The 20,646-nt window shown below is 39.4% G+C and overlaps 1 protein-coding gene across 4 annotated transcripts in view; it reads left to right on the top strand.

Annotated features, from left to right (window-relative positions):
* Positions 1–20,646, top strand: part of ppfia3 (protein tyrosine phosphatase, receptor type, f polypeptide (PTPRF), interacting protein (liprin), alpha 3) — a 91,231-nt gene that overhangs the window by 29,607 nt on the left and 40,978 nt on the right. For all 4 annotated transcript variants that reach the window (XM_012967553.2, XM_012967551.2, XM_012967552.2 and 1 more), the window contains exon 3: positions 5,271–5,372. In XM_012967553.2, the coding sequence (XP_012823007.1) occupies positions 5,271–5,372 (102 nt within the window). The remainder of the gene's footprint in view (positions 1–5,270; positions 5,373–20,646) is intronic.

Raw genomic sequence — 20,646 nt, 5'->3', positions numbered from 1 at the left:
CCGCGTTAACTTTAACATGTGCCCTAGTTTGTGTAAGGAACCATTATTTTTTCCTATAAATCGTCTCACTTTACTTACTTTATCTTTAAAGGGACATCAAAGCTGTGTCTGTCCTTAGTTGTGCTTAGTACAAAAGAACACAACGTATTCTGTTGTTGTATCTCTCTGTGCTGAATAAACAAACTAGAGAATATTACTTCCTATAGCTACAACAAGACAAGGCAAGTAAACTTAGTAATGCCTTTATAGAAACTAAGGGAAGCCCTGCTGTAGGAATATGATTATATGGCATATTTAGGTAAACATATTTCTATTAGACATTTAGCTTTGGAAGAATTCTGTATAAACAATATACAAACAACAGATGTTTAAAATTGTATTTGTTTACATGAAGGTGATGTTCTTGGGTCACTAATTCTAGGATCTTTTATACAAAATTCTTAGGACCTGGGATTTTTTTGGATAAGGGATCTTTTCTGTAATTTTGGATCCCTAATTTGTAAAGGGAATCATTTAAGCATGAAATAAACCCAATAGGATTGTTCTGCCCCCAATAAGGGGTAATTATATCTTAGTTGGGATCAAGTACAGGTACTGTTTTATTATTACAGAGAAAAGGGAATCATTTAACCATGAAATAAACCCAATAGGATTGTTCTGCCCCCAATAAGGGGTAATTATATCTTAGTTGGGATCAAGTACAGGTACTGTTTTATTATTACAGAGAAAAGGGAATCATTTAACCATGAAATAAACCCAATAGGATTGTTCTGCCCCCAATAAGGGGTAATTATATCTTAGTTGGGATCAAGTACAGGTACTGTTTTATTATTACAGAGAAAAGGGAATCATTTAACCATGAAATAAACCCAATAGGGCTGTTCTGCCCCCAATAAGGGGTAATTATATCTTAGTTGGGATCAAGTACAGGTACTGTTTTATTATTACAGAGAAAAGGGAATCATTTAACCATTAAATAAACCCAATAGGACTGTTCTGCCCCAATAAGGGGTAATTATATCTTAGTTGGGATCAAGTACAGGTACTGTTTTATTATTACAGAGAAAAGGGAATCATTTAACCATGAAATAAACCCAATAGGGCTGTTCTGCCCCCAATAAGGGGTAATTATATCTTAGTTGGGATCAAGTACAGGTACTGTTTTATTATTAAAGAGAAAAGGGAATCATTTAACCATTAAATAAACCCTATAGGGCTGTTCTGCCCCCAATAAGGGGTAATTATATCTTAGTTCGGATCAAGTACAGGTACTGTTTTATTATTACAGAGAAAAGGGAATCCTTTAAACATGAAATAAACCCAATAGGGCTGTTCTGCCCCCAATAAGGGGTAATTATATCTTAGTTGGGATCAAGTACAAGGTACTGTTTTATTATTACAGAGAAAAGGGAATCATTTAACCATTAAATAAACCCAATAGGGCTGTTCTGCCCCAATAAGGGGTAATTATATCTTAGTTGGGATCAAGTACAGGTACTGTTTTATTATTACAGAGAAAAGGAAAACCATAAAGGTTGTACATGTATAGGACCCCTTATCTATTTAGGATTACGCAATAGCACATACTACTAAAAAAGTATATTGTTATGAAAATGGTTTATATAGATGAAGCAGGGTTTTACATATGAGCTGTTTTATGCAAAATATTTTTTATAGAGACCTACATTGTTCGGGCGTATAGTTTTCCTTTAAGGAACGATTGTTTCAGGGAGTGAATAATACCAGTCAGAAGCCCAGAAGAGGACAGAGATGGAGATTTCAAGGCTAGAAAGGCAGATCCAATCTCACATTGCCATGTCACCGTAATCCTATTATACACTGAGGGAAGACAGAACATTGATATTACTCAATAGAAAAAGTGATATGGACATCATATTAGACTGTTAAATTTCCCATATAAAGTGCTACTTTCTGGTCAACAGGTGTTTGGAAGGACAAAGGGTTGGCATCAGAAAGAGACTGCCAAGAGAGAGACAGGGATGGGTATAGGGTTGCTACTTCTTTCGGCTTCTTTCTCCTGCAGGGGGCACAGGGTCATGTCAGAAGGGACAGGGAGGGCGTTGTCATGTTGTCATGGGGCGGGGCTATGATGTGGCTATCACTGCATCAATCACAGCGAGTCCTGCTGGTTTTCCTAATTTTGAAACTGGGCAGGCAGTTTTGACCCGGCAGTTTTGACCCGGCAGCCCTTTCCGAAAACCAAACAGGTGGCAATCCTAGCTTGGTACAATGTAAAGAGCGGGCTCTAAAGGAACCTGGAAAAGCTCCTTGAACATTTCTATGTGTGCAGTATGAGTCTATGTGACCAGGGTTGGACTGGGCCGCCGGGACACCGGGAAAATGGCCTCCTATGTCCTCCCCTGACGCGTTTCACATACGGGACAGGGGCCCCTTCGTGGGGGGGGGGGGTTAGGAGTGCACGGTGGGGGGGCCCCTGCAGGGGAAACGGCTGGAGGAGGCATCTTAGGGGGTGCGGCCCCGGTGGGCCCTGCACCCCCCAGTCCGACCCTGTATGTGATATTGAATGGTAAACAGAGAAGTGAAAGCTGCACAGAACCGAGAGAGAGAGAGAGAGAGAGAGAGAGAGAGAGAGAGAGAGATATCAGAGACTGACACTGTGAGTGGCAGAATCAGTCCATTCAGGGATGATGAAGCAGCTTCAGAGGGAAGGAGTCTGGAGGCGACAGCGGAAGCCCGGCTATATATTGGAACGTTCTAATCCACGGGAGCAGCCGTATCACAGGAGAAGGCAGGCAGCGAAATGATCAAGCAATGTAAAGCACAATGACTCCGTTCAATTCATTATAAAGCCATTGGATCCCATGTAATCTACTATCTGGGGCTTAAAAAAAAAATAAAAAATACCCCTTTCTTTTAATTTAATAAATTGCAGAAAGAAGCTTTTTAAAAAGTCTGGTTTTCTTTAGCTGCATATTCAGTCTGTGTGTTTCATAGGCACAGTTCTGTATTCTTAGGGGGGTTTATAGGGTTATATTCATGGAGGTGGGAATATGGGCCTGGCCCCAAAACCAACGATCTCATTCAGCTGTGGTAGGATGGGCCCTGATTCATTTTCCATAGCACAGAGTGACGTGACACTGCAGGCATGGAAGGTACCTGGAATAGGAATGACTGGATGGGCCCAAACTCTGGCAGGGGTGACGTCGGTGGCTGGGATGATGCAGTAAGCAACATGGCCGCTCTCACAGCACGGGGGCAGAGAAATCAGACAAAAATAGCACAGTTAGTGTTTATTATGCTTCCTATACCACCCACTGTAATCTCAGCACATGATTTCAGGCATGATTCACAGACACATAAATCACTTTCTACTCTGTGGTGTTTTCTGTCAATAACTGGGATTTTTTTTTTTATGTTTTTAATTTGTTAATAATTGCTATTTTTTATTCTCTGCTAAAAGTGACAGCATTGCTTAACATTCATGGCTCTCCCTAACACCATAGTACCAAATGAGGGATATTCCTACATCAAAATATACACAAGGGGGTGCCAGTGCCAGGCCCCATTATCAAAGGGGAACCGCAACAAACTCTCATGAATTTATAACACTGCAAAAATACAATAAAATGAAAAAAAGTCTTTATTAATCCCTCATATAAAACATCTCATCCAATGTAATGACACAAAATAACACAACTATTTTTGTTAAACATACAATTGCAGCAGGGCCAATAAGCATTACTTTATTATTTTTGCATTTAGATTTGGAGATTAATGATTGGCTTTTGAAATTTGGGGTGGATGCCAGACTTCAGCAACATCTAGAATGGAGCTTTGCAATGGGCAATGTTTGGGGTTTTGCTGAAGGTAGTAGAGGCCAAAGTAGTGGAAGAGGGTCCCCAGTCTTATGGTCATTAAAGGGGGGTTGTTCAGCTTTAAATTAATTTTCACTATCATGTAGAGAGTTGCAGTTGGTCTTCATTTGTGTTATTTGCAATTTCTGAATTATTTAGATTTTTTCAGCAGCTCTCCAGTTTGGAATGTCAGCAGCTATCTGGTTGCTAGGGTCCAATTTAACCTAGCAACCAAGGGATCCCATACCTGTACACGGTATACACGATACGATCTGCTCATTTATTTCCAAACGAGCAAATCTTTTCTGGATCTTCTTCCAATATGCCCACCTAAGGTGGGTGATATTGGACTAAACGATCAAATTAAAATGGCGGGTATATGGGCCATCAGACTAAAGACCACAACAACGAGACAATAAGTTCCCCAATCCAATGGAAAAATAAATTCTAGGCCAGATCTCGGTCAGCTAGGCCCGTCAGGGGGCCCCATACACAGGCAGATAAGCTGCTGAATCAGTCTAAAGGACACAAATCCTGAAATCTCCCTGTGTGTGGGCACCTTTAGGGGGTCCCTTGGAGATGCTGCACGATAGCAAAGGGCTTGAACCCTGAAAATCTAAAAACCACTGATCTAATGGCTGTTCACCCCTATCCTATATTATACATACAAAAGCCTTGTCTTTTTTGTCTATTAATGCAGTTTTTGTTCCTTTCATATGGTTGTGATAGACTGGAATTATTGAATAACATAAAGCATCCTTTCATTTGACAAAAAAAAAATCATTACCGGCCTTCCCAATAGATTTAAACACTTTTGCTGGCAGCCTGTTAATACTTTGCTCGCTAGCCTGGCAATTAAAGAGTTCAAGTTCAGCCGTGTGTTCTATACAGAGCATCAATATGTGCGTTAGCCGCTCTCTCCCTGCCACCTTTCCTTACACTTGCCAAAAAGAAAAAAAAAAAACAACAAAATGAATGAAATAGAAAACGCTGAAATAACCAAGGTCCCAGGTTGCACAAAGCAGGCAGTGTGTTCGCAGGGGTCTCTGCAAACCTTTCCCAGGCTCCCCGGGGAGCTGCTTGGGACCCAGGTTACACAAAGCAGGCAGTGTGCTCACAAAGCCACTCTCGACTTGCCTTCCTCACCTTCCCGGCCCAGATTTCCCTCCTTCTGCTCTCTCTCCAGACCTTGCAGTTTGGTGCTGCCTTCGTTAAGAATTAGCAGATTCAATACGGCCACCGTAAAGTCAATATATATATGTATATATGAGAAAGGGAACTATCTAGCCGGTGCCGTTACCAGAACCCAAAGTCTCGGTGGGAATGAAATGGGAGTTCCACAGATTAACAAATATGTAAGGGTTTCTCCTCCAGGCATTTGCACTCTCCCCGGGTCTTCTCACTGCCCCTCTCACTCTCTATTCTGTTTTACAGGAGTTTGCAGCCCTCACCAAGGAGCTCAACCTGTGCCGGGAGCAGTTGTTAGAAAGAGAGGAGGAGATTTCCGAGCTGAAGGCTGAAAGGAACAACACTAGGGTAAGTAAAGTCACATCACCACTACGACTTGGGCAGAGACACAATGGGAGCAGAAGGGATGGAATGTGATTGGGTCCAGTCTCTCGGGTCCCTCAGAGAGATTGAATTACTGCCTGTTTGTTTATTTTAGGGAGACATTAAAGTGGTTGTGTTCACTTTTAAATGAGCTTTTAGTATGATGCAAAAAGTGCTATTCTGAGGCAGTTTGCACATGGTTTTTATTCTCTATTATTTGCGGTCTTTGAATTATTTAGCTGTTTTGTTTAGCACCTCTCCAGTTTGGAATTTCAGCAGCTATCTGGTTGCTAGGGTCCAATTTAACCTAGCAACCAGGCAGTGGTTTGGAAGAGAGACAGGAATGTGAATAGAGGAAGGCCCATAGGAATAAACATAATAAAAAGGAACAGTAAAGATGCAATGGTTTTTTGGCTGCTGGGGTCAGTGATCCCCGTTTTAAAGCTGGAAAGAGGCTTTTAAATTAGCTTTTAGTATGATGCAGAAAGTGCTATTCTGAGGCAGTTTGCACAGTTTTTATTCTGTATTATTTGTGGTCTTTGAATTATTTAGCTTTTTTGTTTAGCAGCTCTCCAGTTTGGAATTTCAGCACCTATCTGGTTGCTAGGGTCCAATTTAATTTAGCAATCAGGCAGTGGAAGAGAGACAGGAATATAAATAGAGGAAGGACCATATAGAAATAAGCATAATAAAAAGAAACAGTAAAGGTAAAATTGTAGCCTCACAGAGAAACAGTGGTTTTTGGATGCCGGGGTCAGTGACCCCCATTTGAAAGCAGTAAGGATAAGTAAGGATAAACCGTACCACCCTGTGGAAAAAAACCTATGCACCGGCATTTTACTTACCGTCCGGTGTCCCAGGTGTCAATCCCTGTTTGCCCAGTACAGTAAATTTCGCAGGTTTACTCTACTGCGCATGTGCAAACAGGGATTCTAGCAAGGGACTCCTGGGACCCTGAAAGCCAAAGGGATGAAGATCTCAGGTAAAGAGATGCCGGCACAGTGCTTAGGGTGAAGACACACAGAGCTACTAGTAGCAGCTACTTGTTGTGGCTACTAAAATAGACAATGCTGATCAGTTACTGATAATTGTCTCTACGTGTGTTTTAGCAGAGGCAATTCTCAGTATTGTCTATGGCAGGGAATTTTCTGGAGTTTAGTAGCTGTGAAAAAGTAGCTGCTACTAGTAGCTCAGTGTGTCTTCACTCTTAGGTAGCAATTCATGGGCTGCTTCAGGTTTTTCCCTAACAGGAGCCCCAGCCCTAGGAAAATCTTAACCTTCTATTTCATAGGGGGGTGCCTAACATTTTGGCATCCTGCAGTGAAATCGACTTTACACGTCCTTTGCAACTAATATCCATTGGTAAAAAGGTTATTTGTATTTCGTGAGTTGTTGTGTCACTCTGTGCTGTATAAGAGGCCAAGTTACCTGCCCTACTTACCTCCCACGTTCCTCTGCTGCAGCCTTTCTGCTTCTGTATTTTCACAGTATGGGGTATTGATGCGCAAGTGCATTAATAACCCTGTTCCTAGAGGCAGAGCCCCGTACATGCATGATAATGAGGGCTGCGCCTGTGGAACTCTGCAACCTAAGAGAGGTTATGGGGGGGCTATAGGGGTTATATAATAAAAGTTTGCCCAGAAGCAGTAACCCATAGCAACCAATCTGCATCTAGAAATTACATCTTTATTGGTTGCTAGTAGTTACTGCTACTGAGCAAACTCAGTGCCTTTTATTATATAACCCCTATAATCCCCATACTACATATAGTCTAATATAGCAGGGGGCTGCTGAGTGTATGGAGGTGTACAGCATCTATAATGTTATTGTAGTGCAACCACAAGCCACATGTGTTGTCAGCTACTGATCTGCCCTTATAATGTATGCTTTTCCTCAGGTAGGACATTTTGTAATGGTTGTTACTTATACAGGTATGAGATCTTTTATCCAGAAACTTGATATCCAGAAAGCTCAGAATTAAGGAAAGGCCAGTTCCTATAGAGATCAAATAACTATTGTTTTTTAATCATTTCCTTTTTCACTGTAATATTAAAAAAAGTACCTTGTACAGGTATAGGACCCCTTATTCGGAGACCCGTTATCCAGAAAGTTCCGAATTATGGGAAGGCCATCTCCCATAGACTCCATTTTAAACAAATAATTCTCATTTTAGGAAATGATTTCCTTTTCCTCTGTAATAATGAAACAGTACCTTGTACTTGATCCCAACTAAGATATAATTACCCCTTATTGGGGGGCAGAACAGCCCTATTGGGTTTATTTAATGGTTAAATGATTCCCTTTTCTCTGTAATAATAAAACAGTACCTGTACTTGATCTCAACTAAGATATAATTACCCCTTATTGGGGGGCAGAACAGCTCTATTGGGTTTATTTAATGGTTAAATGATTCCCTTTTCTCTGTAATAATAAAACAGTACCTGTACTTGATCCCAACTAAGATATAATTACCCCTTATTGGGGGCAGAACAGCCCTATTGGGTTTATTTAATGGTTAAATGATTCCCTTTTCTCTGTAATAATAAAACAGTACCTGTACTTGATCCCAACTAAGATATAATTACCCCTTATTGGGGGCAGAACAGTCCTATTGGGTTTATTTAATGGTTAAATGATTCCCTTTTCTCTGTAATAATAAAACAGTACCTGTACTTGATCCCAACTAAGATATAATTACCCCTTATTGGGGCAGAACAGCCCTATTGGGTTTATTTCATGGTTAAATGATTCCCTTTTCTCTGTAATAATAAAACAGTACCTGTACTTGATCCCAACTAAGATATAATTACCCCTTATTGGGGGCAGAACAGCCCTATTGGGTTTATTTAATGGTTAAATGATTCCCTTTTCTCTGTAATAATAAAACAGTACCTGTACTTGATCCCAACTAAGATATAATTACCCCTTATTGGAGGCAAAACAATCCTGTTGGGTTTATGTAACGTTTAAATGATTTTTCAGTAGGTTTAAATTATGGAAAAATCCCTTATGTATCCCTTAAGACCTCAGGTCCCAAGCATTCTGCATAACAGATCCCATACCTGTACTTAATAGTATCTAAGCTGCCTAAATCCATGTTTACATTTTTTTTGTAGAAAACATTTGGTGATATAAATGACAGGTCCCAAGCATTCTGGATAACAAATCTCATAGCTGAGTATTCAGTCAGCCATATTTTGTATTTACTGGTTGAGAGTTGGCTGGCTGCCACTTTGATTTATCCTTTTTTTGCTCCTTTGGTTGCTAGTTAATATAAATGTAATATTAAGATGCCTATATAGAAATGATGACATGCACATGTGATGTCATTGCACATGCTTCAGTGGGCGCTCACTGGTCCGTTGCCTGGGGCAAAATACGCTATTGGGTGATATAAAACTTGCCTTAATAAAAGTGTCCACAAAATGGCGTCTGCCTGTGTGCTCTAATTATGGATTTCAACATTGAAGGAAACAACATTTTGAAAACCATATACACTGTATATAAAGTTTTTTTTTACTCAATTAACATGATAGAAAAGGATTTGGAATCATTTCTTAAGGTGACAGGTAACCCTTTAATACATCTTTTGCTATATATGCCATTTCTATGTGTTTTTTTTATAATAATGTAATAAAAACGCTTGTTTTTGCATTACCGCCACTGCATTCCTTTCGGGTGGTTAATACAATATAATTGTGGCAACTGTACAATATTGAGTGTCTGTTTGTGTATCAGTTTTGTTCTGCCTGGTGTCCTAGGCGACGCACATATTGAAATTCTGGTAATTCATTAAGACAAGCGCCGATTGCCCTTGGATCCAAGCTGATCGGGTTTTTGTTGTGTACGGAGAAGATTCCCCCAGTGATTGCCGAAACGGTATCTTCTCTCCTTCCCGCTGTGTCACAAACAGAGATGCATAGCGTTCATAAAAGAGCGTGTAATGATATATATTACTTATACTTCATTTGTTTTGTATCAAGTGTTCTCTCTACTGTGGGATTAGAGAATGGGTTTGAAACCAAGAGCAATTGAGCCAGACGAGTACTGGTATAGTGAGAGATACGTTGGGTGAGTAAGCAAATATTTATATAGTGCTGTAATGAGTTTGCTTGGCGTTCTATTTCTGTATATATATAATATAATTATACTCATTGCATTAGAGCTGCAGTTAGATAGGGAAGACAGGGCCCTGGTATACCTGTTCAGCAAATAAATGGCTGTCTGATTACCGTGCAGGTAATTCTGACCCCCATATGTACTAAATGGCACTAAGTTTGCCCAGATGCAGTAACCAATAGCAATCAATAAGATGATGTTTTTAAACAGATGACCAGTAAATGCTTCCTGCTGTTTAGTTGCTATGGGTTACTGCCCCTGGGCAAACTTAGTACCTTTTATTATGTAACCTGTGTCGGACTCGGCCACTGGGGTACCGGGAAAAAACCCAGTGGGCCCAGGGCGCTTCTATGATCCACCGTCTCCCTTCCCCAGGGCACCGCAGGTAAGTTTCTTTTAGGGGTGCTCAGGGGTCGGAAGGTGTTGGGGGCCTCTGCAGGGGGGGGGGGGGGAAGGCGGCGGGGGTCATTGGGGGGTGCAGGGGCCCCTGAGGCAGAAGCCCCAGTCCAACCCTGTATATAACCCCCTAAGAGGTTTATGGCATGGTTTATAGGAATATGCACTAATAAGATTATGATTGGTGATGCCGGCATACAGGATAGCTGATAAATAATCAGACAATATCCACCAATGGAGATATCCTTATGGGGGTAATTCCCTCTTACACTAACTTTTAGTATGACATAGACATAAATATTCCAAAAAAAATTGCAATTGGTTTTATTTATTTATTTATTTATTTAACAGCTCTCCAGTTTGTAATTTCTGCAGCTATCTGGTTGCTAGGGTCTGATTTACATTAGCAGTTGTTTGAATGAGAGACAGGAATATGAATAGGAGAGGGCCTAATTAAAAATATAAGGAATAAAAAGTAAAGATAGCAATGAAATTGTAAACTCACAGAGCAAAGTTTATTTGGCTTCCGGGGTCAGTGACCCCCGATGTAAAAGAGGAAGGCTAATCATATAAAACCCATTAGACTAGGATTGCCACCTCCCCTGCCTGGAAGCTCCGGGCAGGGAAGCAGGACATGACATCACAGGAGCGGGGTGTGACATCACGGGGACAGGCCGTGGCATAATGGGGGTGGGGCTATAACCAAAAAAACAGAGCTGTCCGGGTCAAAACCTGACAGGTCGCAACATTAGACCCATTCCAAAGTGGATAGGAATAGGACATTCTGTAACTTACCGTATATACTCGAGTATAAGCCGATCCGAATATAAGCCGAGGTACCTAATTTTACCTAAGAAAACTGGAAAAACTTATTGACTCGAGTATAAGCCTAGGGTGGGAAATGCAGCAGTTATCGCTAAGTTTCAATAATCAAAATAAATACCACTGGAGAATAACATCTGTATGATGGCGACAGGCATAGTGATCACACTGCATAAGTACATTAATACACCAACGGGAAATAATACTTTTAGTATCTTCAGCCAAGCAACAGCGCAGTTGCGGGTTAAGACTTACTTTCCAGACTGAACTATACAGCTGCCTTCCCTTCCCTACTTTCCCCCATTATAACACACAACAGCCCCCCCTAACATACAAGCAATTCTATTCTTTCTTTTGGTCACATTGTGTTTGGTCTACATTCCACCCCACCCCTTCTGCACAGGCCAATTAATGCATAAGGTCCCTTCCCAAATAACCCTGCCCGCAGACACATGCCTATTGAGGCCTCATAAAATACAAGTGAAGACATTTACCAAGCTGGGAAGGACAACTGCCGATCCTTTAGTTCCATCAATCATCAAGAGAATCGGCAAGGGGGCGCGTGGCATCACTTCCGTCCCAGGAGCACAGAAGACCGAACTATTAGGTAGTCTGGGGGGCCTGGCAGTGCGGTTGAAGCTGGCGTGAGCGGGAATTGTAACCGCAATCGCTGGAAGGGGTTGTGCAGGAGAATCAGCAAGGGGGCGCGTGACGTCACTTCCGTCCCAGGAGCACAGAAGACCGAACTATTAGATAGTCTGGGGGGCCTGGCAGTGCAGGTGAAGCTGGCGTGAGCGGTAATTGTAACCGCAATTGCTGGAAGGGGTTGTGCAGGTCAGATTTTCTTTTAAAAACGGCGTGTATTTCTCCCGACTCGAGTATAAGCCGAGGTTTAATTTTTCAGCACATTTTTGGTGTTGAAAAACTCGGCTTATACTCGAGTATATACGGTACTAAAAGTTAACAAAGGCAGTGATAAATAGGGGCAGATGCCTTAGGCCAAACACTTAGAAGGACAAGGACAGCCCCATGACAGTTTGCCTGCTTATTGACTCCTCCACCAGTATGCGGGCCTTGCAATAATAAATGGGCAAAAGGGCCATTTTCCTAGGGCCTACCAGGACCATCAACTGACCTGCAGTAACATTTGAATGACCCCCCCCCAGGTATTGTCATAATAAATCATTTTCTTGATTTTTACCTTATTGCCCTTGAACCCACTGTAGAAATAAAAAACCTAATTGAACTAAATGGAGCATCCTTGCACAATCAGTGGTAGAAAGTAGCTCAGTTTAAAGAATAATATTTCATTGGATCCATCCATTCTGGGGACATTAAAGGGGTTGTTCATCTTTGAGTTAACTTTTAGTGTGATGTAGAGAGTGCTAGTCTGAGATAGTTTGCAGTTGGTCTTCATTTTTCAACATTTGTAGTTTTATTATTTCAGTTTTTGTTCAGCGGTTCTGCAGTTTCTGGAGTTTCAGCAGCTATTTGGTTGCTAGGATCCAAATTACTTTAGCAACCAGGGAGGGATTTCAACGAGAATCTGGTATTTGAATAGGAGAGGGGCAGGGCTCTCTTCACCTCTTGTATCGGTTATTGATTGCTTTATATGTTACTCTGTATGTCCAATGTATGGAACCCACTTATTGTACACCACTGCGGAATATGTTGGCGCTTTATAAATAAATGTTATTAATAATTATAATAAAAAAGTAACAATAACAATAAGACTGTAGCCTCACAGAGGGCTCATTTTTGGCTGCTGGGGTCAGTGACCCCCATTTGAAAGCTGCAAAGAGTTGGAAGAAGGAGGCAAATAATTCAAAAACTATAAAACATTAATAATGAAGGCCAATTGAAAAGATGTTTAGAGCTGGCCATTTTACAACATCCTAAAAAGTGAACCATCCCTTTAGGAAGGTTGTGGCAGGGTGGCCATACAACAATGGAGTACTTGTGCAAGGCAGAGTCAGTTACGTATTTATAGAAACGTTGCAAATGACAATAAAACCATATCTATATCTGTTATTGCTTTCTTTAAACTGATGCAAGTGAAAATGTAATAATGAAGGCTTATTGGTTGATAAAAGGAAGGAATTCGGCATAGTGATGCAGCAGGGTCACAGGGTAGAGGACAAGACCAGTGAGAGTAAAGCATTTTCTCTCTCCCATGGATTCAGTGCCCAGCGGCCATAACTGAAAGACTTCTCAGATCCTCTTAGTTCCACCCGCAGTCCTTCTTTCTTGTTCCGTCTCTCCTTCCGTCTCCCTGCCTGTGATATGCCATCATTACGGCGCTGGGGATACAGAAGTGAAGCCTGTGGGAGACACAATGGAGTCCTTACTAATCACCTAGCCTGCTGCTGGATCAACATCAGACTGGGGAAGCAGAACACAAATTAGCAGTGTTACACACAATTTTACAGCAGAGGGGTGCAAATGCATAATTTATTCCCCTTACTTACTGGCGTGGCTAGGGATAAGATAAAAAGGGAAAGAAAAACTACCTGTGGTGCCCTGTTAGTGTGATATTATTTAGGGTTAAAGGGGCCCAATATTATATTATAAGGATGTACCCTACAGTGTACTTAACAAGGCCGAGATTTCACTTAGGGACATAGGGACAGTGCAGCTTGATTCATATTGTCAGTTACTATTATTATTACAGGTATCACACCCCTTATCCGGAAGCCCATTAACCAGAAAGTTCCAAATTATGGAAAGGCCATCTCCCATAGACTCCATTTTAATCAAATAGTTCACATTTTTAAAAATGATTTCCTTTTTCTCTGTACTTGATCCCAACTAAGATATAATTACCCCTTATTGGGGGCAGAACAGCCCTATTGGGTTTATTTAATGGTTAAATGATTCCCTTTTCTCTGTAATAATAAAACAGTACCTGTACTTGATCCCAACTAAGATATAATGAATCCTTACTGGTAGCAAAACAATACTATTGGGTTTATTTCATGTTTAAATAATTTTTTTTAGTAGACTTAAGGCAGGAGATCTGAATTATGGAAAGGTCCCTTATCTGGAAAACCCCAGGTCCAAAGCATTCTGGATAATGGGTCCCATACCTGTATTATTATTCTTTTCTGTGAATCTAAAGGTTGTATTAAACCTTTATATCCTATTTGGGTAGGTTTGGTAACCTACCTTCCTAAAGCTGGCCATGCATAAGCCAATAAAATCTGCTCAGTGCACCTGTCCAGAAAGAGTCAGTAGCTTATTGGCCCATGTATGTGGGCGGTGCCTTCCAACAGGCTGCCTGATTAAAGATCAGCCAATCAGCATTTTTGAAAATCCCATTGACCAAGAACCGCGTTGGTGTATTAATGGCTAGTCCTTTCTGAGGGGTCTCCATTAGCGCACCATATCTTTTAATTTATTTCAAGTTATTTATATAGCGCTAGCACATTTCCACAGCACTTTACAGAGATTGTACAACATTTATATCAGTCCCTTTCCCCAGTGTATCTTGCAATCTAAGGTCCCTAATACATTCACATACACTATAGTTAATTTTGTCAGAAGCCAGTTAACCTGCCTGTATGTTTTTGGAATATGGGAGGAAACCGTTGTACCCAAAATAAATTCAGATAGTGCCCGGGCCGGGATTAAATTCAGGACCCCAGCCCTGCAAGGCTGAACTGCTACCCACTGAGCCACCATGCTCAGGATCCAGCAGACTTGGGAGTGGCCGAATTAGGAAAAGTTTTAGTTAGCGTTTCCCACCTTTCTGCATATAGTTGGTAAGTTATTTCATCTTCAAAGGGATGGAATTTAGTAACATATTTATAGAATTTAAAGAAGTTTGGACAGTTTGGAGGTAACTAAAACCCCACAGAGAGCCAAATCTGGCTCCTCAGCCTCCACATGGATATTTTTAACATAACTCCATCCCCTGGTTTTTAATAACCTGCCCCTTGTTACAGCCGTTGGATGCTTTCCCTATACACATACATTTAGCATATACATCTGGCCCTCCAGCTATTGTTAAACTCCAGCTGCCAGCACCTCCCCACAGCTGGAACCACTTTCCCTGTATTTCTCTCTTTTTCATCCTAAAATTATTCCTTTTTCACCACCATTAGTTACATGATAATAGAGATTTCATTTAATAGGTATTACATGTCTCCTAATAGGTATAATGATGACTGGTGGGCAGGTTAATGAGTGCGTGAAACATGCTAAACCAGACTCTGGCACCGGGGAACTATTTTCCCTTATTGGCTACTAACACACTGTATATAGAAAAGGCTGACATATAGGTCAGCTTAACACTGAAAATAGTAATGTGTTCAGTCAACTATAGAGGAAATTGTCTGCAATTCCAGATATTATTGAGATAACGAATACTTTTGTAATGGATCAAAAACAAGGAAAACAAAAACGATTGCTTTGACTTGGCCCACTAGTTATTTCTATTTGGTACCAGAAGACCGGACTCCTGGTACATGTTTTAAAGATATTGTTCCCCTTAAATGAACTTTTGGCATGATGTAGAGAGTTCTCATATTTTATTATACAGGTGAATTACAGAAAGACCATCCCCCAAAAGACTCCATTTTAATCAAATAATTCAGATTTGTATAAATGATTTCCTTTTGCTTTGTAATAATAAAACAGTACCTGTACTTGATCCCAACTAAGATATAATTACCCCTTATTGGGGGTAGACCAGTCCTATTGGGTTTATTTAATGGTTAAATGATTCCCTTTTCTCTGTAATAATAAACCAGTACCTGTACTTGATCCCAACTAAGATATAATTACCCCTTATTGGGAGCAGAACAGCCCTATTGGGTTTATTTCATGGTTAAATGATTCCCTTTTCTCTGTAATAATAAAACAGTACCTGTACTTGATCCCAACTAAGATATAATTACCCCTTATTGGGGGCAGAACAGTCCTATTGGGTTTATTTAATGGTTAAATGATTCCCTTTTCTCTGTAATAATAAAACAGTACCTGTACTTGATCCCAACTAAGATATAATTACCCCTTATTGGGGGCAGAACAGTCCTATTGGGTTTATTTAATGGTTAAATGATTCCCTTTTCTCTGTAATAATAAAACAGTACCTGTACTTGATCCCAACTAAGATATAATTACCCCTTATTGGGGGCAGAACAGTCCTATTGGGTTTATTTAATGGTTAAATGATTCCCTTTTCTCTGTAATAATAAAACAGTACCTGTACTTGATCCCAACTAAGATATAATTACCCCTTATTGGGGGCAGAACAGCCCTATTGGGTTTATTTAATGGTTAAATGATTCCCTTTTCTCTGTAATAATAAAACAGTACCTGTACTTGATCCTGATTAAGATTTAATAACCCTTATTGGGGGCAGAACAGCCCTATTGGGTTTATTTAATGGTTAAATGATTCCCTTTTCTCTGTAATAATAAAACAGTACCTGTACTTGATCCCAACTAAGATATAATTACCCCTTATTGGGGCAGAACAGCCCTATTGGGTTTATTTAATGGTTAAATGATTCCCTTTTCTCTGTAATAATAAAACAGTACCTGTACTTGATCCCAACTAAGATATAATTACCCCTTATTGGGGGCAGAACAGCCCTATTGGGTTTATTTAATGGTTAAATAATTCCCTTTTCTCTGTAATAATAAAACAGTACCTGTACTTGATCCCAACTAAGATATAATTACTCCTTCTTCGGGGCAGAACAGTCCTAATGGGTTTAATTACTGTTTAAAAAATGTTTTTAGGTAGATCAGAATGACAGAAAGACCCCTTATCTGAAAAACCCCAGGTCCAAAGCATTCTGGATAACGGGTCCCATACCTGTACAAATTTCTATCATGCCTTTATTGGATTCCAACAGCAGCTGAGTAACCATCGTAGCCTGGCACTAAATATATAGCTTAATTCTGAATTTTAGGATAAGTGAAAGGTTGTTTTGAGACAATTTGCAATTGGTCTACTTTTTTTTTAATAATTTGTGGGTTTTGAATTATTTTGCCTTTTGTTCAGCAACTCTCTCTAACTTGCCATTTCAGCAGTTATCTGGTTGCTATGGTTTAAATTACCTTAGCAACCAGGCAGTGGTTTGATTGAGAGACTGATATATTCATAGGGGAGGACCTGAATAGAAACATAAATAATAGAAAGTAAGAATAAAACTGTAGCCTCACAGAGCAATCATTTTTTTTGGCTGCCGGGTCAGTTACCCCCCCATTTGAAAGTTGGAAAGAAGCAGTAGAAGAAGGCTTATCATTTAAAAAGTATGAAAAATAAATAATGAAGACCAATTGAAAAGTTGCTTAGAATGTGTCATTCTGTAACATATTAAAGGTGAACCACCTTTAGGATAACCTTCTCGCATTTCTAAAGGATACTGGGAGATACCTGCAAACAATATGCTTTTTTATACATGCCCAGAACCATGGCTTTGTTATGCCGTGTTGGTTTCTGATTGTGGGATGGCTAAGCGGTGAAAGCGTATAGTAATGTTTGCCTATTAGGTGGCACCATGGGATTATCCATAAATCCCTGTGCCATTTTACACCACATTACGTACAGGAACTGCATGAAAGGCAGGCAGTTGTAGGAAGCGCCAGTCAGGGTAAGCGCGGTTGACAGGATGCCGCAGGCTAAAGAGAAAGACTGAATGTGCTCTCTCTGTTGTTTTGCCATTGAATTACCTTTAGTGAAGTGCAATAAAACAACTAGATGAGACATTATGAAAACTCCTCTGTGATAAGGATGTACTATTGATTTAATTGGAATCACAACTGCATCTAGCCGCGCTGGGGAGCCTGTTGCCCCTATTAAATCAGATTACATGAAAACTATAGCTAACATTGTCTGTATTGCCTACAAATGGTTAAACTCCTCAGCTTCCAACCATATATACATTTGATCCAGAAGTATTGGTATTAGGTTGCTTCAATGCATTCTCCTCTCATCAACTGCCTGCTGTCCCCATATCTATCTATCTATCATCTATCTATCTATCTATCTATCTATCTATCTATCTATCAATCATCTATCTATCTATCATCTATCTATCATCTATCTATCATCTATCTATCATCTATCTATCATCTATCTATCTATCTATCTATCATCTATCTACCATCTATCTATCTATCTATCATCTATCTATCATCTATCTATCATCTATCTATCTATCTATATATCATCTATCATCTATCTATCTATCTTACTATCATCATCTATCATCTATCTATCTATCTATCTATCTATCTATTATCTTTCTGTCTATCTATCTATCTATCTATCTATCTATCTATCTATCTATCTATCTTACTATCATCATCTATCATCTATCTATCTATCTATCATCTATCTATCATCTATCTTTCTATCATCCATCTATCTATCTATCATCTATCTATCTATCTTACTATCATCATCTATCATCTATATATCTATCTATCATCATCATCTATCATCTATCTAGCATCATCTATCATCTATCATCTATCTATCTATCTATCTATCAGCTATCTACCATCTATATATCTATCTATCTATCATCTATCTATCTATCTTACTATCATCATCTATCATCTATATATCTATCTATCATCTATCTATCTATCTATCTATCCATCATCATCATCATCTATCATCTATCTAGCATCATCTATCATCTATCATCTATCTATCTATCTATCTATCTATCTATCAGCTATCTACCATCTATATATCTATCTATCTATCTATCTATCTATCTATCTATCTATCATCTATATATCTAGCATCTATCTATCTATCTATCATCTATCAATTATCTATCTATCAATCATCTATCTATTATCTATATATCTATCATCTATCTATCATCTATCTATCTATCTATCTATCTATCTATCTATCATCTATCTATCTATCTATCTATCTATCTATCTATCTATCTATCTATCTATCTATCTATCATCTATCTATCTATCATCTATCTATCAATCATCTATCTGTCTATCTATCTATCTATCTATCAATCATCTATGTATCATCTATCTAGCATATATACTGAATTAATTTTATATATATATATACATACTCACAGGAGCTTCTCAAAAAGACTGGTACTTTTTTCGTTAAAATTTTCTTTACCTGGACCCCGGACAGTTGGCCCTACGGTTAAGGATAGTGCTCCTTTTTGTTCTTATATATATATATATGTGTGTAGTAATAAAACAGCACTTTGAACTTGATCCCAACTAAAATATAATTAATTCTTATTGGAAGCAAAACAATCCTATTGGGTTTATGTAATGTTTACAGTGTTTTAGACATACATACTATATACATATACCTGTCTTTATTACACAGTCCCAATATATTCTGCAGCTCTTTACAGATATTATACATAATTCACATTAGTCACTGCCCTAGTTGATCTTATAGTCTAAGGTCCCTATGGCATTTACACACACTATGACCAGTTTAATTAGGAGTCTGTTAAACTGTTTGTGAAGAGATTGTTATTTTATTGGATTGCTATTTTATAGAACATAAGAACGTTATGGAAGCGATGGAGTCATGTAATTACAGGCTTGCTGAGACGGCTGCTGTGACTGACGTCTGACTTTGCAGCAATGCCATTTTCCAAGGATTTTGAAAGAGTTTTCTCTGCTGTCAGTTTTACTTGCCCCACCTAGTGGCAGAATGCAGAATCTGTTGATAAATATGAAGCTGGATTACAAATATTAGGGTAAAAGTACCGTAACTTATGTTCCAGTCCGTTTATTAAAGAAGGATATACAAGCAATCATTGCAACTGTATTAATAAGTGTATTGTTTACTATTATTAGTAGCTTTTTGCTTTGCTTTAGATTATTTTTTTGCTTCTTGCTCTGCTAATAAAGCCACGTCCTAGTTTATGGAAACAATAAACCTGTGGCCTTGCCACTGAAAGACATTAGGACTGTAGTGAGGGAAATCCCTCCATTAAACTAAAAACCATGAAGACAAAAGCCGTATTATTTCCCGTAACACTGTTCTCCATTCATGCAGACAAAGCGAGAGAAGCAAGGAGACATAACCGCTAATATAGGTGCAAATAAACACTATTACTATATTCATATCAGTAATCAGAGGCCAATAAAACAAGTCAGCGTAACTGTGTGATACTTGTGGTTTCAGTACCTATTAGGTTGATGTTAAGGGAAAACTAAACTCTAAAAACAATATGGCTTAGATGTGCTCTTTTTATACTTAACTTACAAGCTTTAAAGGAACAGTTCAATGGAAAAATAAAACCGGGTAAAACAAACAGACTGCACAAAATAAAAATATTTGTAATATAGTTAGTTAGGCAGAAATGTAATCTATAAAGGCTGGAGTGGGCAGGTGTCTAACATAACAGCCAGAACACTACTTTCTGCTTTACCTCTTATTTTTAGGGGGGGCCACAAGACCCTAAACCACTGGGAACATTATCAAATAGTGATGGGCGAAATGTTTCGCCAGGCATAGATTTGCGGCGAATTGGCGGATTGTTTCGCGAAACAGCTGAAAAAATTTGCAGTGGAAAAATTTGTTGCACGTCCAAAAATTGTCGCCGTTGTCAAAAAAGAATAGTCGTGGGCGTCAAAAGAATAGCCGTGTGACAAAATAATAGCCGCAGGCGACGAAATAATAGTCGCGGGCGCCTTTTTTTTGTCCCTTTTTCCATTTTTCAAATGTTGGGCGGTATACTATAAAAGTAATGTTTCAGGTTTACAAATTCATACACTTGGGGGCCACCATCTTGAATTTTGTTAGGAGTGTCAGTGACACTGCACACGATCAGTATAGTCTGAGCAGCCATTGAGAAGCTAAGCTTAGGGGTCGTTACAAATTATCCAGCAGTAAACAAGGTTCACATGTTATCGAAGATGATGATACAGGGCTGGGTTCGAGTCGAGGTCTT

Source organism: Xenopus tropicalis, chromosome 7 (genome assembly GCF_000004195.4).
Source record: "Xenopus tropicalis strain Nigerian chromosome 7, UCB_Xtro_10.0, whole genome shotgun sequence".
Taxonomy (NCBI): domain Eukaryota; kingdom Metazoa; phylum Chordata; class Amphibia; order Anura; family Pipidae; genus Xenopus; species Xenopus tropicalis.
This window is presented reverse-complemented; position numbering and strand designations above follow the sequence as displayed.